Source organism: Hylobates moloch, unplaced genomic scaffold (assembly GCF_009828535.3).
Source record: "Hylobates moloch isolate HMO894 unplaced genomic scaffold, HMol_V3 SCAFFOLD_21, whole genome shotgun sequence".
Lineage (NCBI taxonomy): Eukaryota > Metazoa > Chordata > Mammalia > Primates > Hylobatidae > Hylobates > Hylobates moloch.
Window position 1 is genome coordinate 41,298,281 of NW_026652296.1, and position 26,897 is coordinate 41,325,177.

The 26,897-nt window shown below is 43.7% G+C and overlaps 1 protein-coding gene across 4 annotated transcripts in view; it reads right to left on the reverse strand.

Annotated features, from left to right (window-relative positions):
- Window positions 1-432: 432 nt before the first annotated feature.
- Window positions 433-26,897, reverse strand: part of RIN2 (Ras and Rab interactor 2) — a 240,683-nt gene continuing 214,218 nt past the window's right edge. For all 4 annotated transcript variants that reach the window (XM_032142350.2, XM_032142349.2, XM_032142352.2 and 1 more), the window contains 4 exons: window positions 12,471-12,776; window positions 10,503-10,634; window positions 5,979-6,142; window positions 433-2,202 (listed from right to left, as the gene is read on the reverse strand). In XM_032142350.2, coding sequence (XP_031998241.1) covers window positions 1,879-2,202; window positions 5,979-6,142; window positions 10,503-10,634; window positions 12,471-12,776 — 926 coding nt within the window. In that variant the 3' untranslated portion in view covers window positions 433-1,878. The remainder of the gene's footprint in view (window positions 2,203-5,978; window positions 6,143-10,502; window positions 10,635-12,470; window positions 12,777-26,897) is intronic.

Here is a 26,897-nt window from a genome sequence, read left to right on the forward strand (position 1 = left end):
CTGTCAATTTTGCAACAGCACTGAACTGTCAGCTAGAGCGTTGCAGAGGTTACGTGAGGACAGGGTGGGGCTGTCTGCAGGGCCCCAGCTAACTCTGTGTTCAAATTACCTGTGATTTGCTCCAAGTCCCACTGAGCCAAGTACAGTACTAGATAACAATGAAAACACTTTTGAGTGGGAGGATGACCTTTTCCTTCTTCTCCTTAACTTTTGCCCCATATCAGGAGGAGCTTCTGAGAAATATGAGCTTTTCTGCTCACCCCCACGATACATTGTCTAACCACAAACCCTGGCTCGGATTTCATCTGTCCATGACACTGTGTGGTGCATGAATATATTCTTACTCTAAAGAAAAAAAAAACAGCCAAAGGATATTTCAAAAATTATTTTCACACATGATTATCATACAGTATTACAATGTATTATGTGCAAAATTCCATTTAAAAAATCATTTACAAAAGTACAACACAGTATGTGCTGAGGGTTCTAGTTCAACAAAAGCCAAGGCTAAAAAAGGTACAAGGTATAAAGCCAACCAAATTAGATGACTATGCATCTTTACACAGTACAATAACATGTTTTTGTAACTACCTGTGTTACATGGATACAAGACCCTCATAGTTTGTGCACCTGCAAACTGGTTTTATTTAACATAAGTTTAATTTCACTGCAGGTTCTGATAAGGTAGATTGATTTTTTGTGCATTTGCAAATTCTTCTCCATTATACAGCATCTTATTTAACTCAACAAAAGCCACATTATGTATCACTTGGTTTCTGGTCCCAATAATTTGATGCTGTTAAGTTTTAATTTCTATGGAAAAGGGAGAAAAGTGTTCTTCTTGATTTTTATTTTCCTCAAGGGGCTTTCAAAATTGTTTCTACAAGCAAATCACACATGGAATAGATTTTGCCAAACCTCATTGCATATTTACAGTATTTTAAGCATAGGTGGTTCCTTCTATCTCTTTTTCTACATCTTTTGAAGAGCCTGAACCAGCAGACTGCACTCCTCGGTCCTTTGTTAGAGTCCGTATTTCTCTCTCTACCTCTCTCTACATTCATTTCTCTCCTTATTCTCAGCATCATTTGTTTAAAAAACAAAACAGCAAAACACCACTAAACGTGAACAAGAGAACAGTACATCCGATTTCCAAAGGCATTCTATGGCCAGTGTCAGGAATACGTTGCTTTAAGAAATCCAGCAGTCTCTCCCCACAAAGTTGCCAAAACATCCAGTTACAGAAGAGACTTTAAAAATGCAATACTCTCAAATCCAGCAAGAGATTTATTTTTGAATATTAAATGTTAAAATCACATGCATAATTATAGAATATTTTAAAGTTACAAAAATATTTTAAAAACCAATCCTGACAGTTTACCTGCAACTGCTATAAAAATTTCTATGAAATATATAAAAACATGAAGTCTCTTTGTAAAAAAAAAAAAAAAAGGAAAAAGGAAGGAAGGAAGGAAGGGATGAAGCCATCCACAGGAGTGAGAATCACCTGACGCACTGCATCGCAAACATCTGCTGTTGAATTCAAAAGAACTTGTATCTTAAGTGTTTCTTCTGCACATATACATACCTGTAAGCCAACCTAGAACCTGACTGGGGGTAGGTAGCGAACAATCTCAGGACAGTGGAACCATCAAATGCAATTCTCCATTGCTAAAAGAGAATCCTACTGTTTCACGAACCTCAGCTACCTTGCGCGGCTAAAGTTGCCCTTGGCCGAGTTGGCCTGTGGATGGCTTAGTCACTAAACTGAGGGGTCCCCGAGGAGGTGACTGCTTTTCAAGCTCAAGCATGTAGAAGCGGGAAGGCAAGGCTTCCAGCTCCCCTTTGGATGCACCACTGGGATGTCCTGCCTGTCTTCTAGGAGGTGGTGAGGTCTTCTTCCCCGTTCTGGAAAATGACGCCGTAAGGATCGTTCTTGATGCGTTTGTAGACAAAGTGGAAGATGTGGGGCTGTGGTCGGCTGTGCAGCTCCGCCTTGATTTTTTGAGGGTAAGTGTCCTCTGCCAGCTGCTGCCACGTCTCATCAACGAAGAGAAAGAGGCTGTACTCCTCAGGGTCCCCCACCTTGAACTTCTCAGCGCAGATCTGACACACATCCTCGGTGGTAATGTAAGGTCTCACAAGGAGGGTCTTTCCTGTGCAACCACTGTTGACCTCCTGAAATGCAACTCGGAGGTAATTCTGCAGGTGGAAGAGGAATGTTGAGACAGTCAGAAGAGAAAACTAGACAGTGAGCATGATGGGGGACCAGGGGAGGGGGTGACTGTAAGCCGCTTCCAGGCCCTGTCCTGTCATAATGTCCGATGTCAGGCCACAGGGCTTCGAATGGCAAGGAAAGAGGCTGATCTGATTTTGGACAGTGGCGAGGATGACTACATGATTCATTGCAACTGTAAGAAGCAGGAAGTCCATGCAGCCCTGGTTCTGATCTTTCCGTTTCCCTCATAAGGTCTGGTTAAGAAACCCTTGCTTAAGAGTGTCAACCACATCCAATGCTGGGTTTATTCCCAGCTTGAAAAATAAACCAAATAGCACAAGAGTATGAAGGAAGTCAGCAGGAAGAGATTTAAAATATCTAGACACAACAGCACGTACTGTGCTCACTTTTTGTTTTTTTCTTTTCATTTTAAGAGATGAGATCTCACTATATTCTCCAGGCTGGACTCATACTGCTAGGCTCAAGTGATCCTTCTGCCTCAGTCTCCTGAGTAGCTAGGTCTACAGGTGCATGCCACTGTACCTGGCTTGTGTTCACTTTTGACACACTTTTTAAATAAATCCTAAGCAAGGGCAATAATTTAGGTTGAATCACACACACACACACACACAAAATGCGCTGACATTTGACTATTTTTTTATCTCCCCCAAATGGTGATTTCATGTAGTTCAATCTAATACAAGGCTCCTAGTGGCTCTGGGCACAATGTGGAAAAAGTCAGAAGGAGAAGAATGTTGATTTTGCCAAATACTTTGCAGATGGCGCTGATTACATGCAAGGTGGTGCTGCAGGGAATTAAACAAAGACGTTTGCAGGCTCTGGCGCTGCAATCGTGCCAGGTACATGCTATCATGAAACATGTAAACCTGTGGTCTTACAAGATACAAAGCCCAGACCAGGCATAAAGAATCTTAAACTTGGATCAGGCTCTCCTAGATTTTGTGACCCCAGATAACTTTGCTTCTGTTTCCTTAAAAGTGGAGTTATCAGATGAAATCTAGAACACCCAGTTAAATTTGAGTTTCATCCAGAAAACAAATAGATTTTATTCTTCTAAATCTGGCAACCCTGCTCAGCGGTGAAGGGAAGGAGGGCTCTCTGCCCAGGTGCCTGCATGGTCACCACAAGGGTTTCCTGGGATAACAGAAGGGAAAGCTCTTGGGAAAGACAGTGAGCTCTGCACATGTAAGATATGTTTCCTATCTGCTTCCAGTGGGGACTTTTGCTAGCCCAGTGACTTTACAGGAGAGGTGAGCTAGTGGGAGGTGCCCAGATTGACACTGACACTCTTTGAACCTCTTTTTTTTAAGAGACAGGGTCTACATGATCCCCGTTTGACTAGTGCAGAAACTGAGGCACAAAGACGCTAAGTAACTTGCCTAAAGCCACACAGCTAGGACGTGACAGAGGCAGCCCCACCACCTTTACCACCAAGACGTACTACCTCTTCCCATGTGAGAAGACCTCTGTGCCTGTGACCTCTGATTTAGGGGTTTCAGATGGAGCTTTGGGTCTGAGGTTTTGCTTTGACCCCTGAGCTGAGTGCTGAGCATCTCCTTCTTTGGTTACACTCTGAGAAGGCATGCACCCCCAAGGTGAGCAGGGTCAGTGAGGGCAGGAGGGGGCGGCTGCAGAAGAAGGCAGCTCCACGGTGTCTGGGGGTCTCCAGGTGAAGAGGTGGAGGGTGTGTTGGCAGGTGGGGAAAGGAAAAATGAACTTTTCTCACTTCCTCTGTTCTGCCTTAGGCAGCCCCTCCCTGGATGGCTATCTGATGGCACCCCAGGGGTCTGCTGCACTGAGTGGCACGGGGACCTTCTTAGTGCAACAGGGTGGGGAGAGTGCAGCGCATGTATTCTCACTCTTTAGGTTTATGTGCTTGAGATGAAATTTCTGAGAATACTGCAGTCTTGGAGAATGAGCTGATCTTGGCTTTCAAAGATGGGTTTGCCTTTTTTTTTGTTTGGTTTTGAGTCAGGGTCTCATTCTGCTGCCCAGGCTGGAGTGCAGTGGTGTGATCATGGCTCACTGTAGCCTCCAACTCCTGGGCTCAACAGATCCTCCCACTTTAGCCTCCTGAGTAGCTGGGACTACAGGTGTGCACCACTACGCCTGGCTAACTTGAAAATTTGTTGTTGTTGTTGTTTTGTCGAGACGGAGTCTCACTTTGTTGCCAAGGCTGGTCTCCAACTCCTGGCCTCAAGCGATCTTCCTGCCTCAGCCTCTAAGGTGCTGGGATTACAGGCATGAGCCACCTCATCTGACCCTCTATTTTCAGAGCTCTTATAAAAAAAAAAAAAGGCCAGGCACAGTGGCTCATGCCTGTAATCCCAGCACTTTGGGAAGCTGAGGTGGGTGGATCAGTTGAGGCCAGGAGTTTGAGTCCAGCCTGGCCACCATGGTGAAATCCCGTCTCTACTAAAAATACAAAATAAATTACCCAGGTGTGGTGGTGAGCACCTGTAGTCCCAGCTACTCTGGAGGCTGAGGCAGGAGAATCATTTGAACCTGGGAGGTGGAGGTTGCAGTGAGCAGAGATCGTGTCACCACTGCACTCCAGCCTGGGTGACAGAGCAAGACTCCGTCTTAAAAAAAAAAAAAAAAAGCAGATGAATCTGGATGTGTAGACAAATCTGTCCTGCTTTCCAGATCCCTGCTTGGAAACTCATCATGGGGAACAGAGAAACAAAGCACAGGCAGGTTTTATCATTTAATTTAAAACCTTCAAAATATTATTTGCAGACATTTGCCAACTCACTCATTATTTCATAGACAATGAGCAAATCAGGAATTGTTGTGTTGGGTAAGGATTTCTTTGTTTCTTTTTTGAGACTAAGTCTCACTCTGTTGCCCAGGCTGGAGTGCAGTGGCATGATCTCGGCTCACTGCAACCACCATCTCCTGGGTTCAAACGATTCTCCTGCCTCAGCCTCCCAAGTAGCTGGGATTACAGGTGCCCGCCACTACACCCAGCTAATTTTTGTATTTTTAGCAGAGACAGGGTTTCACCGTGTTGGCCAGGCTGGTCTCGAACTCCTGACCTCAGGTGATCTGCCTGCCCTGGCCTCCCAAAGTGCTGGGATTACAGGCGTGAGTGCTGATGCCTGGCCTTGGGTAAAGATTTCTATAGCCCTAACCCACCTCTCCATTCTAAGAAACAAATGCATTGGGAGTCCCACATTCCCAAGCAGCAGCTCACGGTCAGGAAAAGCCCTGGCCAGGGAACCTGAGCAGGACTCGCTCAGATGCTCGCCTGGTCACTCTGTGCCGTGGACGGCTGCCATAGCTGTTGCTGCTGCTGCTGAGATTCTGGGGTCTTCTGTTTTGGAGAGTGGGTGAGAGAAAAGGGAAGGAGACATTGCTGTTCCTCTCCCTCTTCCCGAGGAGAAACTAGGCCAATCGCATCGCGTAACACAGCGGCTGTTTCCTGATGAAACAAAATCTCCAACGTCTGTGCCAAGTGCTTCCTCCTCCTTTTTGACTTATTGTCTGCTTGATTGGGCAGAGATTCTGCCTTAATTCAACTTGGTTTTCTTAAAGACAGCAAAACTCGGGCCAAGTATCCCATGCGTATATAAATGTAAAGAAAACAGAGCAGCGTAACAAGGCCAGAGGGTGGTTTGATATCCCTTTCCTGCCAAATAATTCAACACAGTGGGGACCTCTGAGCTGGGATGTGCTAGGTGAGCCAGCTCCGCATTCCTGGAGGATGAAGGAAGCAAAGGGGTGGCCAGCTGCACACCTGGAAGTCGTCCACAGAGGGGATGGTCCGGTTGGTGGTTCTCCGTTTGTGCCACTGCCTCAGGGTGTCTCTGGTTTCTGAGCTGAGCAGTCGCGCTGCTTGTTCTTCTTGGAAATTCTTTATCAGAGAAAGTGCTCCATATGCGCTTGTCAAGTAATAGCCTCCTGAAAAGAGCAGAAAGAATAAGTCCTCCCAGTGCCAACCTCTGCTCACGGGTGATAACAGGGGATGCCAGCGTTAGAAGGCATGTTTTGTATTTTTAGTATTTCTTAAACATGCATTTCCTTGTGGGATCACAGAAGCACACACCCAAGAGCATGGCACTCACTCCTCCATCCATCCCTTCACACAGCCATCCCACAGAGATTTCTGGAGCGACCCAGGCCTGGGAGGGGCCGGGGAGCACAGACAAGCCAGGCTGACAAGGTTCCTGTTTTTCAATGATGGGATTTCCATTCTAGTGCGTGAGACTGACCAAGCCTCTAAAGTGTTTTTTTGTTTGTTTGTTTGTTTTTGAGACGGAGTCTTGCTTTGTCACCCAGGCTGGAGTGCAGTGGCACAATCTCAGCTCACTGCAACCTCTGCTTCCCAGGTTCAAGCGACCCTCCCACCTCAGCCTCCTGAGTGGCTCGGATTAAAGGCATGCACCACCAAGCCTGGCTAATTTTTGTATGTTTTGTAGAGATGGGGTTTCACCATATTGGCCAGGCTGGTCTCGAACCTTGGCCTCAACTGCTCCACCCGTCTCGGCCTCTCAAAGTGCTGGGATTACAGACATGAGCCACCATGCCCGGCCAATATTATTAAAGTGCAATTATGAAAAATGTTTGCCAGGAGTAGTTGGGGTATTAAGGCCTGACGGGGAGGTGGGGGGAAAGTCAGTCTTGTGAGATGATCCAAGGCCAGTATCCCCTCCATCAGTCCAGACTCGTGGCAACACTTGCTCTTGGCTTTTTCTTTTAGAAATTGATATTTTCTATCTCTGATAAACAAGAATTTGGTTTAAAAAAAAGCAAAAAGGAAAAAACGAAATGAATATTTTCTAAATTTTAAGTAAACTATACACTTTGAAAGAATTGTTTGCAAAAATGTGGATACTTCAAAAATAATTTCTCTCCCTTGATTCCCTTTCTTACCCCTTCCTTTGGGACTAACATAACATCTGGCATTTAGGATAAAGTAATTTACAGGAAAATGATGTTCCTGTGATGGTGCATTTAGGAATGATCTCTTATGTTCTTGAGGAGTGTAAAAAGGGCTGACGACACTGTAAGATGTGTATGTATTCCTTCATAGTTTTTGTCCTAACATATAATTAGGTGCCTGGGGAGGAACTTATGGTCTCCGCGCTGAAGAACCACTAGGGGTCGCCCTAAATGTTTATTAAAAATTCCCTAATTGGGCACAGAACATTTTAGATTTAGAGACATTCTTTGTCAAAATACTCATTGAATCTCTACTATGAGCCCCAGCTACAGAGGAGAAAGTAGGTTTGTAAGAAATAGAATCTGAGTCCCCACTCTCCAGAAGTTTACAAATGTGTTTTTTGTTTGTTTGTTTGTTTTTTAAAAACGGACACTGGCAATTTATTCCTGCAGGGACCAGAAGTTAGTTTGGCGAAATGAGTTTTGTGCAGCAGTGTCACCTTTAGGGCCAAAGTATTAAGCTTTGTTCATGTGAGACCCTGCAGAAGCCTCTCTCCGGTCAATAAGTGGCAATATGCAAGATGGCAACTGTCCCCTCCACGGGGATCAGGAGCTGCACGCCCTTCAAACTCGTGCTGGACATGAACACGAGAAAGAAAAACACCCTTCTTGTTTTCAGGTTGCAGATGAAGACTTGAGGTTATTTTTTCCTGCAGCATAATCTGGGTCACCCTGAGCCATGTACTTTCCAGATCACATGCCAAGCTTTTTGTGTATAGAGTGATCTGAAGGGTTTTCCAGACCTTGCCACCTACAGTATAATCACCCTGGTTAAGAGTTTTGAATTGTTGATCTTTACCAAGTATTTGCCCCACAAACAAATCAGCATGTGACTGTGTATGAAACTCAGTAATCCAGAATACAGATGCTACATGGAGAATTTCAGGAGAAATCAATATGAATGTTAAATATTCAGGAAAGGCTGTATGGAGGGTCAGGATTTGAACAAGGACTCGGAGAACTGTTACAATCTTTGTGGGGGTGGAAGGGGGCTCCTTTGGACTTCAAATTTTAGACTCCCTAGCTCTCATCTGTTCAGGACACTAAGGAGAAAACTCAAATGCTGGAAGCACAAAATTGACCACATATTGAAACATGTGGATGCAATTAGAGAAGGTTTTAAATTTCAGCAAAACTGTAACCCTACCACAAGAGCTGTGCACTTCTAAGGGATTCTATGATGCCTTTTGGTAAATGAGAATACCTGCTTAAACAGCAGAAAACAGACGTGGCTGCTACCCCGCAAACCAAAGAGGACTTCAGGCAGGCACAGAAAAGTCCAATCTGTATTTTTGCCGCTGCTCAGTAGCCTCTTCCTCCCAGGCTGCATAGCTTCAGTTCGATGCAGTGCCGGCCTGGTCTGTGATCACAGCCAACCCAACTGGGCCGCCTGCTTCCCAAGGAAGGCAGCCAAGAAGCCCCAGACACGGTTAAGTGGAAGCAGGCTCTGTTTAAGTGCGAGCTCACCAGCAGCTTTGTATCCTCACTACCTGTGCCCTTGTCTTTCTTGTGGGATTCGTGGAGGAGATGACAGCCACCTGTCCATTAGTCATCAACACAGGGCCTTGCCCTGGGCCAGTGTGGGAAAGGGGCAGGAAGTAGGTGTCTCTATCCTTGGGCCACATGATATAAGCAATGTTTGTCCTGAGTGCACATTGTCAGCAACAGAATCGACTTTCTAAGTGAAACGGGCATGTCTTTTTCCCCAAAGCCCTAAGAGCTCTACATACTTATTACTAGAATTAAACATGACTGAAGCTCGAAAAAGAATAACCAAACCCCAAACTGTATTAATAACAAACATTACAGTGGAACGAAGGAAAGCATGCTATGTAGACTAACATGCTTCTCTTGGTCCCTGGGCAAAACCACATGTTTGGCCTTGTCCTTTCTAATCCCAGGGCAGAGCAGGCAAGAAAAGATCCAGGGAGGGCCTCGGAGGCTCATCGGGGAGTGTCTGGTGCCATGGTTAGGAATATTAATGAGGGGACAGAAGAGGCTAAAGGGTGAAAGCATGAAAGAGGCCCATTCATACCTGCCTGGGGTGGGGGACAGGAGGAAAGATATTCATCCCCCATACTGAGTCAGCACTACCCATGGTCACGTGGGAAGGGCATAATCAGGCTCCAAGGAGGGCGGTCCCTCCGATAGGAAAAGTAAGGCCTGGTGAATTCACATTACAGGACTGAGGAGACTAAGGGGGCACATTCTGGGGGTGGCAAAAATGCATTTCATTCCCTCCAGGGAAAATGCTGGGATGACTCATTCCTTAGGGAATCCTGTCAGAGACGGACCTTTCTACTCAAGCCCAGACTGAAACTCACCGGGAAAAAAAAAAAAAAAAACAACCGTAACAATCCCCCCCAGGGCTTGTCTGGGCTTTTATCTGGATATATAAAAATGGATTAAGAGGATTCACAGTGCACAGGCCCTGATTTGTTCTCCTTTGAAAAGATAAGCTCACATAGAGTCCCAGTTATTTCTGCTTTTCAAGGCTGTGCACTACTGTGCCAAACATCCTAATCATTTCCATGTAAAATATCTAAGCTATGTGTAAGGAGAAGGAATTTCTGCTAAGACATGTTGGGGTTAGGCAGATACAAGAAGAAGGAACCCGAATGCCAAGGTAAATTGAGAGCAAACTGCACAGATTCCACACCCCTGTATTTTTACTATAAAAATGAAAAGATACTTAAAAAAAAAACTGGAAAAAAATTAATACTGTTTTCACCTTGAAAACGAAATTTTAAAAAATAAAAACAAAGCCAAGCTTTTATCCATTTCAGTAATATAAGAGCAGGTTATTTTTCTGGCAATGGAAATACCCTCAACAAAAGTTTATAATTTCCTCTTGGCGTCAAAGGAACCATTTCTTCCAAAAAAAAAATGGCATTTATTCTACTGAACGTATTTTTTTTATTGCCATTAAGCAGTCTTAGTGAAGTATAGTTAAGATGGGGTTATAACTTTTCTTTGTGTTTTTCCTGACTTTTCCAAATTTTCTACCATGAGTGCGTATTACTTTTGCAATCAGAAAAAGGTTAGTACACTCTTTTAAATTAATAAAAAATTCAGTTAACACTTAAGATGTCAAAAAGGCACCCAAGTAACTGCTTAATGGGTGCAGAATTTTATTTTAGGGTGAGGAAAATAGTTTGACGCTAAATAAAGGTGGAGAATGCATGACACTGTGAATATACTAAATGCCACTGAATTATTCACTGTAAAATGATTGTTATGCGACATGAATTTCATCTCAATTATAAAAAAATGAACAAAATAGCACCCAGTTCCTTCAACTTTTCTCAAAAGCAGTTACCTTCTCCATGTAACAGCGATGGGTCTAGGAGCTCCATCATGTACTCGATTTCAGTGTCCAATTCAAGCATGTCACACTGGGCTATGACATAGGTCAGGACTGGCAAGAAGTCATCAGCGCCATACATCCTCCCTGAGAGTAGGAAGAATGAAATGGAATATTTTTACCAACTTTTCTTTCTTTCACATCCTACTGGCTGCTTTTATTAGACAGCAAGGAGGCACTCTGGGGAAATTGCTATTTATAAACAAAGGTGGGTGTTTCTGGAATCCTATGTAGCCTATGACCCTCCCAGCTGCTCATATTAGAGACCAGCCCTTACAGTTTCAGAATGAATGTCTATGAACCAATGAACACATTACAGATTTTGTAATTTGTATAAAATTATGTGATAGAACAGAATACTCATTAAAATATTTTAACTTTCAGCAAACAATATTATAAAATACTTATAAAATATTTACTTATGCTAATTCTTTGTGTCTTACTTCCTCTTTCTTGCTGTGCACATTATTTACAAACATAATGACAAAGCCAACCTCAAACCAGGAACAAGCAACTTTGCTCTGTATTTAATGTGAGAACACAGTTAATTTCTTTAAATGTGCCAATTCGGTACATGTTGAATATACACATTGATTAACAGAAATATATGGCAAAAAATGTTAGTCTTTACTTCTAGTTTTCTTTATATCAGTGGTTCTCAACTGGAGATGATTTTGTCCTCCAGGGGACATTTGGCACTGTCTGAAGACATTTTTCATTGACATAACTGGAGGGTGGGGATGCAGATGGCATCTGGGATGCTGCTAAACTTCCTACAGGAAGCGGGGCAGCCCCCAAAACAAGAATTATCCTGTCTACATTAATGTCTTTAGTGTGTGTGTTGAGCAACTGTCTTCAGAAGAGCATAATCCTTCTGAATTATTTGGGAAATTCAGACATTCAGATATTATTTGGGGAATTTTTATAAATGACTGTGAACTATAGAAAGTATGTTTCCTATATGTGAAATATGCTTGCAGACTTGTGAGGTGATGTTCACATGCCATCATTACCAGGCCCAGGAGCTCATATTTTAACATCTTCACTCAACAATTCCCAAAGTGCACACACATTCCTGTCTACTCAAGCGGTGGTTAATAGAGTCTGTATTTTCTCTCTGCGCTTCTCCACTAAGCAATTTCCCTCAGAAGAAAAGTTCGTAATCGTCCTCGGAATTACAATAAGCTTACTGAAGACCTGGGACAATGCAGGGCTCCATCACTATCCATGATTCATGGTTACCCCTGCATCTACAGGAAGCAACAAGGCTAAATCCGAGGGCTGGCTTTCCAAGATTGTAACTCTTCGGTGCATTTCAATTATATTGCTTCAGCTTGTAGCAAAGAAGGGCTAGCCAATGAAACGGCTCTAATGAGGCCTCATTATGACTGAATGCTTCGAGTTTCTTTCACATACTATAGGTCATTGACACAAACCCTCATTGGCCAAAATGTTGTAATGATAATCACTGATATTTCCATTGCACTTGGGGCTATGTGTGAGCTGTCTCAGCTAATCTCCACCTTATGAAAGAAAGGGTGACATCTGGCTAAAGACGCAGAAAACTACAGCGTCCAAGGTTGATTAAGGGGGCTGAAGTCCCTCAGTTAATTTTCTTCTTCTCGGAGGGAAGATTTGAACTCAGACTCCAGACACTGAATCTGTAACCATACTCTGAACTAAATCTTTAATTAAATTGGCCTGGTACAAAAATCTTGTTGCCCTCATCTGCTTACATTTTAATCCGTTGCATGTGACTAATGCGCCAGATATCAGAGAATCACTTGTAGTTTTGTAAGCCACCTGGTGAAATCACGAGACCAAAGGCAGGAGAAATTGGGAATCAGAAAGCCTGACAGGAGAGAGGCCTGTCCCTGGCCCGGGAGGGAAGCGGCACGGAGCCTGGGCTTCCGGCGGCCTCACCTGAGTTGTTCTCCATGACTGTGTAAATGAGCTTGCAGACCCGCAGCAGCAGCATGACCTTCTTTTCTGGCGAATACATCTTCTGCATGGTCATGAACTTGACTTTGATTTTCTCCACATCCACAAAATCAGGGGTCGGGGCGAAGACCCCCAGCTCCTGCGGATTCCTCTGCCGCACAAGCTGCAGGTTCTCCTTGAGTTGCTTCCATGAGCCGTCGGCCATGTGAAAGTCCTTCAGCATGGCCTCCACGTGCCCCTTGAGGGGCTTCAAGATGCACTTGTGCATGGCTTTTTCCAGCACCACATCTGCCAAAGAAAGTGTAGCTACTATGACCATTGTCTGAAGAAAGAAGAAATGCAACATCTGCTTTCTTACAATGGATATCTGCAACTCTATGCATTGGTTGCAGGCACACGAGTTGTACACCTTAACATCCAACCAACAGACAACACCAAGCAGCACCATAACTCACATGTTAACATTTTTTCTGAAAATCCAGGAAGACCTAATCTTCCCCAATGATGTCTAACTTGCACATAATCAATACAATGAAATATATTTGTTTTAATTACTTTCATGCCCTATCCCTGTAAGTACAGGCAAATATGCTAGAAGACATTCTTTTGACCTAGTCCTTCAACTGGTCATCCAATTAACAGGAGAGCAAAGATGTTATCTTAAAGGAAGGATTTTCTAATAACGAGGGTTCAACATCTCTAAGAATATTTTCTGAGGAGGGCCAGGCACGGTGGCTCACATCTGTAATCCCAGCACTTTGGGAGGCTAAGGCAGGCAGATCATTTGAGGTCAAGAATTGGAGACCAGCCTGATCAACATGGTGAAACCCCATCTCTACTAAAAATACAAAAAAATTAGCTGGGTGTGGTGGTGCATGCCTATAGTCCTAGCTACTGGGGAGGCTGAGGCAGGAGGATTGTTTGAACCCAAGAGGCGGAGGTTGCAGTGAGCCAAGATTGTGCCACTGCACTCTAACCTGGATGACAGAGTGATACTCCATCTCAAAAAAAAAAAAAAGAATACTTTCTGAGGAAATAGATCCACCTAAATATAATATGTGATCTTGGATCAGATTCTGGAGTAAAAAATTCTTCATTTGCTATAAAGGACATTAGTGGGGAATCGAATACAGCCTGCAGATAAGGTAATAGTGCTAACAAGGCATCAGTGTTAATTTTCTAGGTCTGATAATTATACTGTAGTTATTAAACAGAATAGCCTTGTTTTTAGGAAATATGCATTGAAGTATTTAGGGGTAAAGGGATATAATGTCTGCAACTTAAATGGTTCAGAAAAAATGAGAGACTGTGTGTGTGCACGTATTTGTGTGTGTGTATGTGTATGTGCATGTATCTGTGTGTGTGTGTGTGTGTGTGTGTACAGACAGAAAGAAGAATGAGGCAGATGGGGCAAAGTGCTAGCATTTGGGAATCTGAGTGAAGGGTAGATATTTCTTTATGGTATTTTTGCAACTTTCCTGGAAATCTGAAATGATTTCAAAATTAAGTTAAAAATGTGTGAAATGTGTTTCTGTTCCAAGTTAGGAAACACCTCTGGGTGTGGGAGGCGTTATTCTTCCCTCCTTCATTGAATGGTTGCCCAGTGGAGTACCTTTCTTGGCTAATACTAAAATGACCAGTACCATAAATCCAGAGATGCGGGCTGAAGGCTATTTATATAATGATAACTCCTCTGCTTTGTCAATAGCAGCTTTTTGATCTCACATGTTTGCATATTCTCATCTAAGCCCCCTGGGTTCTGCTGCAGCATCTACACATAAAATGATGACACCTTAATTTGATTCCATTTGGGAAGACAATGGATCCACTTACATATAAGATTAGAAATAGTTAAGTTAGGCCGGGCATGGCGGCTCATGACTGTAATACCAGCACTTCGGGAGGCTGGGGTGGGCAGATCACTTGAGGCCAGGGATTCAAGACCAGCCTAGCAAACATAGCGAAACCCCATCTCTACCAAAAATACAAAAAATTAGCTTGGCGTGGTGGCGCACACCTGTAATCCCAACTACTCTGGAGGCTGAGGCATGAGAATCTCTTGAACCCTGGAGGCAAAGGTTGCAGTGAGCCGAGATCCTGCCACTGCACTCCAGCCTGAGTGACAGAACGAGACTCTGTCTCGAAAGAAAAAAGAAAAAGCAAAAGAAACAGTTGAGTTGTCTCTCTGGCCTTTGGAATTCCTGACACTGGATCAGATCATACTGAATTCAAATGATTACCTATTATTAGAAGGCCAGGGACAAAGAGAAATCTAACCCAGAGGTACAAACGATGAAAACAATCCCCCAAGGTTAAAACTGAGGCCAAAAGTTAATGCTGACCCCACAATCATCAGATTCCCCAGCCCAAGTTGTTTTTTTTCCCTCCTTCTCCATCTTATCCAGGAGATCTCTTTGTTTAAATACGGAGGTTTATATAACTATAGAAATCAAGGTTGATGCGAAGGAGGTCATAAAGTAGGAAAAAAGCAGAATAACTTATTCACATCTGGCATTAAAACAAATTACTTGGTTTACATTGGTTGCTTTGTGTTAATAAGCTCGTGCAACTTTATAGCATCTTTGACTTTACCTTAGATCATCATTATGATAAAAATTAATAACAGCAATTAAGACTGAGTGCTCAGATGGGCCAGGCGCCATCTAAGTGCTTTACTTCCCTATCATCTAATCCTTGCAATAATTCTATTATTTTTGCACAATACTCATATTATGTCCATTTAACAGATGGGGAAACTGAGGCTCAGAGATGACTAATGGCTTGATAGAAGCCACACAACTATTTTAAATAACCATTTATACAGCTTTTCAAAGTAAATAATCTTTTAATTGTAAAGTTCAAGTCACTTTATAAATACTCACCAGTTTATTCCTCTCATCCAAACATTCTGAAAGCTACATTCATGGTTATAAGCGACCACTACTTGGTTAAAATAGGGTCACTACAGGAGGACAAAGGCCATGTCAATCATTAATTAGAAATGTACATGAATGTCCATAGTAATGTTATTTATAATAGCCCCAAGTTGGAAATAACCCAAAGGCCCATTTGGACAGAAATGAATACACTGGATATATTCATTCAATGGAATACTACAATGAAATTCAGACAATGGAATGTATTTATTCAATGCAAAAGCTCACATTACTGCTCCCGAACAACACGGATGCATCTCATGGACACAATGCTGTGTGAAAGAACCCAGACACAAGAGTATCTCCTACAGCATTTCGTTTATATGAAGTTCAAAAGCAGGCAAAACTAATCTGTGGGACAGAAGTCACGATGGCAGTCCCCCTTGGGGAGGATCTGGGCTGGGACAGGACACCAGGGATTGGAGATGTTCTGTATCTGGATCTGGGTTGTGTCTACATGGGTGTGCATGTGTGTAAAATTCTGCTGAGCCAAGCACTTAAGATTTACACAATTTATGGATGTAAGTTAAACCTCGATAAATGTATATGAATCAGAGAAACAGAAAACAACTAAAGACCTGGATGAGATTTTCACCTTGAACCTTACAGGCAACTGTTATCATCAGAGTGAGCCCAGTCACCTCTGGGCCAGAGTGTTAATACAAATCATCCCCAAAAGGCTCCCAGCTGCTCCTGGGGAATGATGACATCAGAAAAGTGGTCACTAGCAAGTTGGACAGGCTCCCTTGTGCAACCCATCCTTGCTGCCAGGGAGGGGTGCTGGCCTTCGAGGGGAATTCCACCCTTAGGTATAAAAGGGGCTGTGGAAATCTCTTAGGAGGGTTGAAACCTAGGACCAATTGCCAAGGGAGTAGCCCATTTTCTGAAAATAAAACAAAAAAGTAATTGCTAGTGGTAGATTTTAGGACGTTTTTCTTTAAAGACCATAATTTAAAAATAAACTGGTCCCTGCATTTTTTTTTTCAGAGGGTTACCCCACTCCTCCTCCCCACCCGCCCCAAATCCTTAATAAACATAAAGAGTAGGAGACAAGAGCCTAAATGAAAAGAGGGACCCATGACCCAGCTGGCTCTCTCCAGTAGGAAAAGCAAGGTTCTGCTCATAAAGCGAGAAAGAAAAAGGATTTGAGGAACCCCAGGAACAGACGATCTTTCATAACGTGAACCACCTCAGACAAAAGAGGAAAGAACAAATTGGTCACATTTCTCATAAATTACTACTCTCTGTTTTTTTCTATGATCTCTTTTTGCATTAATTGTTAATTCCTGGACAACAAAACAAAATCTTTTAAACTCTCAGAACAATGACACTATTCTAGCCACTTCACCTGCACTGGATCTTCAAATCCTCAAACAAACTCCATCCAGGGAGGACTGCTATGTTTTCATTTCACAGATGAGGAAACTGAAACCCAAGGACATCTTTGTCATGCAGCTATCAAGAGGGGGAGTCAGCTTGAATCCACAAAATGTTTCCTGAGTTCTTGGAGTAATGTCAACTGTATTCGTCCACAAGCACGCGTGCAAAACAAACACCCGAAACCTTTACAGATGAATAAGGTGAGTATATGCTTTTAAAGCTCATTAAGGTTCTTTTTGTTGTTGCTGTTGTTGAGATGGTGGGGGTCTCACTATGTTGCCCAGGTTGGTCTCGAGCTCCTGGTCTCAAGGGATCCTCCCACCTCAGCCTCCCAAAGCACTGGGATTATAGGCGTAAGACACCATGCCCAGCCTCACTCATTTCTTTTCTATTTTTCTTGTAACGAGCAAACAGTAAAAAATCGTTTGAACCACAACATATTGAATTTTAGAAACTAAATGTTTCTAAATGATCAAAACTGGAAACAAGTTTTCTGAAAATATTTATCAAGATTATATCAACTGGCCCCAAAATAATCCGTAAGAAAAAAGTGGTGGAGGCCATAGCAATTGCTGGCTTTTCCTTGACTAGATGTCACTTACCGTAATAATTTATAGGAAGTATTCAATGTGTTGGCTTCTAGACAAGAAGTGATTCACTCTTATTACTTCTCCAAGAATTGATTCACTCCTCCATTAAGGAAGAGAGACAGAAACCTTAACCCTTTCCTTCATGCTGACCATCTATTGCATAGATTCCAGAGGCTGGAGATAGACAAGGAAACATCACAAGACCAGGAATGCAGTGGCTTTGTTTGTATACTTTCTGCGTTTCCGCTGCTGGCCAGAAGGCAGTGAGACTCTGAGAGGCCAGGCTGAAGACTGGAGAAATTGCTTGTGTTAGAAAGAGCCCTGGGAGCCGTGGGGAGGCCAAGTCCCTTCCCCTCTCACTGCCACTGTCTGGACGGCCATCAGAATCATTGTCCACGGAAGGCAAGCCAGAGCCAGCAGTCTGAACCTAACTGAGTTGGTGATTGTTAAAACAACACAAAGTAAAAATCAATATTCTCCAGGGAATCTAACCACACCCAGAGTCTAAACCACATAATATAATCACATGCTTCATAATGACGTGTTTTGGTCAAAGATGAACCACAAATGCCAGGGTGGTCACATAAGATTCTTATTTATTTTTTATTTATTTATTTTTCTGAGACAGAGTCTCACTCTGTCACCCAGGCTGGAGTGCAGTGGCACAATTTTGGCTCACTGCACCCTCCATCTCCCAGGTTTAAGCGATTCTCCTGCCTCAGCATCCTGAGTAGCTGGGATTACAGGCATGCACCACCACACCTGGCTAACTTTTGTATTTTCAGTAGAGATGGGGTTTCACCACGTTGGCCAGGCTGGTCTTGAACTCCTGACCTCAGGTGATCCACCCACCTCAGCCTCCCAAAGAGCTGGGATTACAGGTATGAGCCACCGCGCCTGGCCCCATAAGATTCTAATACCATATTTTTACTGTTCCTTTCCTGTGTTTAGACATGTTTAGATATATAGATACTTAGCATTGTGTTACAGTTGCCTACACTCTTCAGTATAGTCACATGCTGTCCAGGTTTGTAGCCTAGAAGCAGTAGGATATACCATATAGCCTAGGTATGTAGTAGGCTATGCCATCCAGCTTTGTGTAAGTACTCTATGATGTTCCCACAACAACAAAATTCTCTAACAGTGCACTTCTCAGATGTATCCCTGTAGTTAAACAACACATGATTGTATTAAAAATGTACAGGTGTGTGATGTCCCCCACTCTGTGTCCAAGTGTTCTCATTGTTCAATTCCCACCTATGAGTGAGAACATGCAGTGTTTGGTTTTCTGTCCTCGCGATAGTTTGCTCAGAATGATGCTTTCCAGCTTCATCGGGGCCTGTCGTTGGGTGGGGGGAGCGGGGAGGGATAGCATTAGGAGATATACCTAATGTAAATGACGAGTTAATGGGTGCAGCAAGCCAACACGGCACATGTATACATATGTAAAAAACCCGCACGTTGCACACGTGTGCCCTAGAACTTAAAGTATAATAATAATAAAAAAATGTACAGGTTACAACCTAAAGTTACTTGACAAAGATACAACATGAGGTTAGGGTGGGAGGGAGGTGAGGGTTGAAAAATTACCTATTGGGTTACAATGTTCATTATTCAGGTGATGGGTACACCACAAGCCCAGACTTCATCACTACACAACATATGCATGTTAGAATTCTGCATGCCTACCTCCTAAATACATAAACACATTTAAAATTTAAAAATCCATGAGTTTAGATCACATGACCTCTTAGCTTATTCTAGTTCGAGCATTCTGATTTTTTTTTAAAAAGGTAAAGTAGTAGAAATAGAAGCTAATGTTTGATAACAAGATATGGGCCTTTTTTTTGTGGGGAAGTCAAATTGTGAAAATGTAAACATTTATAATTGCTAACATTTATTGGGCATTTATTTGAACACTTCCTATTCTAACATTATATGTATTACCTCATTAACCCTCACTTCAGCCCTACGACACTGGAACTACTGTCACTCTGTCATTCATTTTACAGATGGCCATGAGGCTTGGAAGTCAGGTGACTTTCCCAGATGGTGGAGAAGAAATGCAAACCAGGTAACTTCTATTTCCAACAAGTCAGGAGATGGCACGTAGACCTCCCTTGGTACAAAAAGGGCAAAACGACTCGATGCTTTCTTTTTTTATGTGCTAACATATTCTCCTTTGGCTGTATTGCTGGATTAAGGATCAGAACTAACATTGAGTGAAAGCTCAGTATGTCTACTAAGCACTTTACAGGTATTTAAACAATTCTTTGACTAAAATGGGTGCATAATCCCTATTTGTCTTAGTTTGGATTCTCTCAGAAGCCAATCCCGAGACAAGGATTCGAGTGTGAGTGGTTAAATTTGGAAAGTGATCCCAGGAAGCACTGACTGGGGAGAGAAGGCAGCCAATATAGTTTGCTTTATTAAGCCAGTTATCACCACTGGCAGGTGGATCTCAACCCTGCTGGGGAACTCCAAGAGGTGGCGTTGAACATGCCTTAGAGTTGCTGCCCCTGGAGGAGAGGCAGCTGGGTTACGGATACACATGCTGCCTTCAGTCCCTGGTTGAGGCTGCTCCTGGAGGTGGATGGTCATCCATTCCCCAGGCTTTCTAGCCCACCCTGGGCCAGAGCTCTGGTGAAAGCCTCATGCAAAATGTCACAGGTGCTGGAAGCTGGACGTCAGACTGGTAAGCAAGTCTCAGTGGGCAGAGCACAGTGGCATCCACAACACCGTGTTACATTTGAGGCAACTGAGGCACAGAGATATTAAGAAATATGACCAAGCACCCACAAGTCAGCAACAGCAGAGTCAGGGCTTCAAACCCGCCTGAGCCCTTCCTCTGAGCCACCACTTGCCCTTGACTTTCAGCCAAGAAACTTCTCTATCTTATGTGAGCAGAGCTGGTGGCTGAGGAGGGTGGAAGGCAGGATCTTGAAAATATGACACCAGGGCCGCCATGACAGCATTTTGCTAATCCTCTATTACAAACTACGCAAAAAACGGCAGGCCACCTGGGGTTGCAGAGGCACTCAGGTCAGATGCCACATCTGAATGGGTAGCTTTCTGGTTTCTGACCGTCAAAGAAGATGACCTTTCCCAGCCTCAGCTTCCTCATCTGTAAAATAGGGCCACTCACAGCTTCCCCGGGTGGTTGCTGGGAGGACTGGGTGGCGTCTCCACCAGGAGCAAATGTATGCATCTGACGCCTCGTAAGCACGCTGCTTTCTTTGTTGTCTCCGCCCGGACATAGAGTCAATTAGTCTTCTCTCTTTGAGGGGAAGCCCTCTGAAAACCACACTGGGGTTTCTGCAGTCCCTAGTGTCACCTGAAGTCCCCAGCATGAGGCCCCCATGCAGCACACACTCCAAAAGTGTGAAGTTTAACAGAAAATTCTTCCTTTGGGAGAAGACATGGAATTATGTTTCTTCTCTTTACCCTGCAGAATACAGGCGTGTAACTCTAGTGATGAAATCACCACCCAGGCGTGGGGCAGGCAGGTGTGGGGCACCCTGTCACTCTGCAGGGATGTCCTGTAACCTGGGTTGTTTTTAAGTATTGTTGGCCATGTACACTTTGGCTCATAAATAATAAATACTAAAGGACGCTGTATAATTTTAAGGAAAATCCCATTAGCCCAGCAAGGAAAGGGGCCGAAATAAGGATAACAAGCACTGGCGCTTTGATCCGCTTCAGTTTCTGCTCATTTTGGTGGGCTACCAGGAAAGCTAGTCTACAAAAGTATGGGCTACATCTGTGTGATATTTGATGTAGGGAATCCATCAGCCTGATTTCAATGTCTTTTAGTAAAAGGCCAGGAAAAATGAAAGCAGGGAAGAAGAGACCAAGCTCCCTTATGGAAGAATTCCAAATAATTTATGTAGATCCTCCCGCTTCTGGGAGGTGGAGCTTAATTCCACTCCATCCCTTGAGTGTGGGCAGTGCTAAGTGACTTGCTTCCAAAGAACAGAGTATGGAAAGCAGGGCATCTTTAATTTTACAGGGCAGAAACCTGGCATACACGGCCTTGGCCAGGGGATTGGGAGAACAATTTCAGTGATGAGTCATGCAGACAGCAGTACCCTCTGGTGTGATGTGCCTTCACCTCTGAGGTCAGCTTCCTGCCACATAAAACCAACTGGAAGGCAGTGGTCATTCCCTGCCACCAGAAGTATAGACAAGGCCTGCCAAGGGACCGTGTCAGTCGCGCTTGCATCTTGGCTTGACCTTGCTACGCTTTTGGTTTCTTCATCTGTAGAAGTGAGGGCAATAAATAGAGCCTCCCAAGGCATTTGGAGGATTAAAAGGGATTCTATACATCAGAGTGCTTTGTAAACCATACAGGGCCGCCCACGAGGAGTGATTACCAGTGCTCTCACTTGGCTCTTTTAAAAACAGGGATGCATTTAATTCGTACGCTTTGATTCTACAGAGGAGGTGGCTGTGACTTCCCCTGGGCCTGGACAATAACTGAGAAGCTCCAAAGTGGATACTGTGTCTACAAGAAGAGAGTGGGGGCTGTGTCTACACCACTTGTTCCCTGTTGCGAGTGAGACAAGGCTGTGGGTAGGACCTGAGGACCAGGGAGGGCTGCATCTATGCGGTGCTGGCCTCACAGAAGCAGCCAGTGGGAACCCTCCTTTTGGCTGGAGTGGAGGGGTGGGCAAACATAGTTGTGCCCTAAAGAGCCTGATACTGCCACACAATTCATGCAGCATTTTAGGTGTCCTTTGGGTGACATTCCTCAATTCCTACATGAATTCCTCTTTTACCTGGTGAGGTTTCCTGCCTGGGAGGTAGAAAGACTCCAGGAATATGGTCAGAAAATACTCTGGAGCAGACATCTTCGTGTGACTTATTTTGTGATGCCATCCCCCACCCACCTTGTGAGCTAACGGCCCCCTTGTTCGGGCTGTCATGGAGTGAGGGGCTCAGGGTCGGAGAGTCACAACTCCAGGGGTTTTTTGTTTTGGTTGATGTAACATAACTGACCCCATTTTGATGCCCTAAAGTAAAAATTATTCAACAAAGGATGTCCCCCGGGGGAAAAACAGGTGCTTCTTGTCGTGGTCTTCTATTTAAATTAATTTTTGGAAATAATATAGGTATCCTTTTGCATACCACAATCTTTCTTCTTCTTCTCTGCCTCTTGTTAACTCTACAAGGACATTTGTTCCTTCAGGCGATAGGGTCACATGTACTAGATCAGAAGTCAGAAGATTCAAGGTTTTAATCTCTGTTTGGCACTAACGTGCCTCCCTGGCTACACCTCTCAGAAGAGCTTTTTTTTTTTTTTTTTTTGAGATGGAGTTTCACTCTTGTTGCCCAGGTTGGAGTGCAATGGCATGATCTCGGCTTATTGCAACCTCCGCCTCCCGGGTTCAAGTGATTCTCCTGCCTCAGCCTCCCAAGTAGCTGAGATTACAGGCATCCACCACCACGCCCAGCTAATTTTTTTGTATTTTTAGTAAAGACTGGGTTTCACCGTGTTGGCCAGGCTGGTCTCAAACTCCTGACCTCAGGTGATCCACCTGCCTTGGCCTCCCTAAGTGTTGGGATTACAGGCGTGAGCCACTGCGCCTGGCCCCAGAATAGCTCTTTATCTTAAAAAATAACCCAGATAACGCAGGGGCTTGAACCAAACTGTGACCTGAAAAATTAAAACCAAGTCACACTAGATATTGAAGCTAGAGCCAGCTTAAACACGCATTTGAAAAAAATCAAAAACAAAAAAAAACCAGATCTGAACCAGAGTAGTTGTGATTGTTTAACTCCCCGGGAATCATTTCAATCCCCTTTTCTATGTGCGCTGTACTCTCCGATGTCTAACCACACTTTCTGTATCATTTCTCCATTAAAAAACAAAAAACACTCAGATACATAAATCAAAGTGATCTTTGAAATATGAGGAAATTGATTTTAAGGATACTTTTTCTTCAAATCGTTAAATTGCTCTTTGGAGAAAACATATATTTTGGTTTGTAGCACTTAAATAAGCACAGTACCGTCTCGCTTTCTACTACTGACTTTTAGGAATATGAATAGTTGGCTCTTTTGTATCACTGCTGATAGTCTGTGGAGAGTATCTGAATGAAATAGAAAATTTAAGATTACTAACATTTTTGGATTTGGACAAATTTTGTTTTTCTTGAAACAAGCCTTGAAAACAGAGGGATTTCCCAAGACTGACATCAAGTCAGAAATAAACATCATTTTATTAAAATGAAAACACTAACCACACCATTGCAACAAGTTCTGCAAAATGAAGATTTCTCTAACAGAAACTTTGGTTGGATATCCCCCATGGGTTGAAAAAGACTAAAGCAAGAGTGGTGGGATGTGAACACCCACCAGTGAGGAAGTGATTTCACCCCATCTACATCCTATAGCGTGGGTCATCAGTAATGAGCGCAGCACACTGTCTGTGAAGAGGTTGATCCCAATACTTTAAGTAGGGCCCCCAAACTGCACACTTCCTATTAAAGCATTTGTCTGTTCTTCCATGTACCACTCTGGAAGGGTGAGAGTAGGTGATGGCTCTCTGGGAGGGAAGCCCAGTATGTGGCCTGGAATGAATAGAGAGCTGGCACACACGGGAACAAGCCCGTGTCTTACCCGCATTGGCTTCATTCTCCAACCAGGAGAGCCAAGCTGGTGCCAGGCAATGAACATGTATCCAGGAACCTCTGCATAGCAGGGCTTTTGGTTGGAAGTGCTCCAAAGGGTAGTCTAAATAGAATGCAAATTCTCTATGAGAGGACATAATCATTTACAGGGGCAGTTTTTCAGTTTTGAGACTGATTCACTGTTTATAATTTGCACTTGTCTAGAAAGTGCTAGAAGGGATAGTGACACCAGCACATGGGCAAAAGGAACGTGACTGAGAACTATTTGTTTTTCTCATTAGCTTTTCTCTATGTAACTGAAGAACCACCCTCTGAAGAAGACAGATGAGTATTATCTCCATATACTAAAGGGATACACATGCTTGCATTCATAGGGTCATTTTCACCTAAGAATGACTGCTCTAACATACATGGATTAAACCAGTGTAATATCTCCTCCTACCTTCTTGACTTCAAGTTGTTCCATAAATCTAGGCTTTAAATTAGAATTCTGTCTTCTAGTTCAGAGCTATCTTCTGCAGAAGCTATAGGAAATGAGGATAGAACTAGATTTTTTTTTTTTTTAAAGCAGACATAGACAAGTTTTTAAGCCCACATAGACAAGTGGGCTGGCTAAGTCCATGTTCTGGTCAGAGGCCTAATCTAATAAAGTGCACCTCTATGGGGACTGGCTTTCTAATAGTTAGGGTCACATCTTTCCTTCCACCTGGACTTGTGATGAGTTTCTCAGGTTGACCTCTGCTCCCACTCACCTTCTTTATTTCAAAAGCCTAGCACTGTCATTATACTTTCAAAACAGAATGATGTTTCACTGGTGAAGAAACAGGAGGAACTGACTGCTTTTAGTGCAAAAGTTTTAAAAAACCAAACCAAACAAACCCACAGAAAAAGCATGGCAATGCTTGTGGAGGCCATACCCATAACTCAACAGAGAGCTTTAGTCTGAGCTGCCTCAACACAGGGTTGGCCCTGCAGTTACAATTCCCCTGAACTACTGATGAGAAAATAGAAACACAAGCAGCAGCAGCAGAACAGTGAGCACCAGCAAACGTGGGCTTCTGATCCAATGGAAGTTCAAATACCGCACCTGCTAGTTTACTAGAGAGTGTGGCTGTCAGACAAATGGCATGGCCTGGCACAACCCTCCTTGCCTTCCTCCAATCCTTAAGGGATGCCGATGCCTGTTCACAGGGGTGAGGTGAGGACCCACTGGAATAGCTTGGACAGGCTGCCGGGCTCATACTCGAAGCTCCATAAATCATTTTAAATTAAAAGCTGCATCCTTCTAGAGTAGTGAAATACATAATTTTCAGCATGTTTTTTGGAGAAAATGAGTGAGTCCTTGAGTTCTAAGAGCAAGTACCACATCCGAATTTAACTACAAAAGATGCTGGCCGAAGAGCTTTCCGGGACTAACTTGGGTTGGTGCTTACAGCATCAGCGAGGAGGGAAGGCCAGGACTGTGGGCTGGTTGGCGCCGCTGGCCACATAGCTCAGGCCTGACATCAGCGCCTGCCTGGCTGCAACCCCCTCTGACCCCAGCCCCTAAGAGGAAGCTTCTCCTGCAGGTTGGGTTTCTGTTAATACTGAGTCAGATATGGTCTCCCTTGAGAGTGGGTCTCTGGTGGGATGGGGAAAAAGGCAGCCTGTGTGGATATTCTGCTGTCTCCTTGACGCCTTTTTCAATTAGAAGGCACCTCACAAGGGCACATTCCTTTAGCCACTCACTCCAGCAACACCCCAGCTTTAACCACGCCCTGATCAACCAGGCCTGGCCTCAGTCAAACCACAAGAAAACAAACAAGGCTTTGATTCCTTTGTGAGAAAATCAAAGAGCTGCTGAAAATCACTTAAATGAGAAAAAAGAGAGGAGAGAGAGAGACAGAGAAAGAGAAAGAGCCCTCTATCACACACTGTTTACTACTTTCAACAAATGGACCCAATCAGAAAGAAAAAATTGGGGTTTAGCTTCTGAACCGCCTGGAAATGTTTGGTAGCTCCAAAGGCTCCTGCTGCCTGGTGAATAAAGTCTCTGAAATTAACCTTCAAGAGTCAACCTTCTAAAATTAAAAACAGCAAACAAACAAACAAACAAACCCTTCAACATTCTCACCCTGGAAGAAAAGACTGCTTGCCAAATTCAAATTTGCCTTGGCCAAAGTAACCATTAGCAACTCATCCTTTAAATGAGATTATAAAGAAAGAATTTCCCCTTCAAGTTGGAGAAAACACCTTTCATGTGACCTCCAAACTATGTTACTTATTTTAAAGTTACACAAAACAAACTTGTCTTTTTCAGTTTTTGCTTACTCCCAAGCCGTGCTGCTTACAGAAGTGTATGGGATGAGGAGCCAGCAGGATGGTACCCTTGAGGGAGAACAGGGGGCTCGGGGTCCCTAGATGCTGGTCAGGTTCTGCTTATCCAGGGGTTGGTAGCTGTCCCACAGGTAAGCTTGCGGTGGAAACTCATTCCAATGCATACCTGAGTTTTGTGCTCTCTGAACATACGCTACACCTCAATAAAAAGTTTACTTGCAACCAAGGCAGAACAAAATACCCACTGTCTCTCAGAAGATAACAAAACTACCTTTGTATGTATGCACAGCCTGCAGAGAAGCACGCGTCCAGAAACGCCCGGCACATGTAACACACAAAGTTACCACAGCAGGCGGCAGCTGGACCCACAGAGGACCAAACTCCATCCCTGAACAGAATCACTCTGCAGCTCCAACCTGTCACTCCCGAAAACATTTTTGAGCCTGGCAGTTAGCAGCTACTTTGAGAAACTGATTTTTCCATTCAAACCGGGAGAGAAGGTGGAGCTGGGTGCTGTTTTGAACTTCGGAGTAAACTTCATAAAATATAACAAAC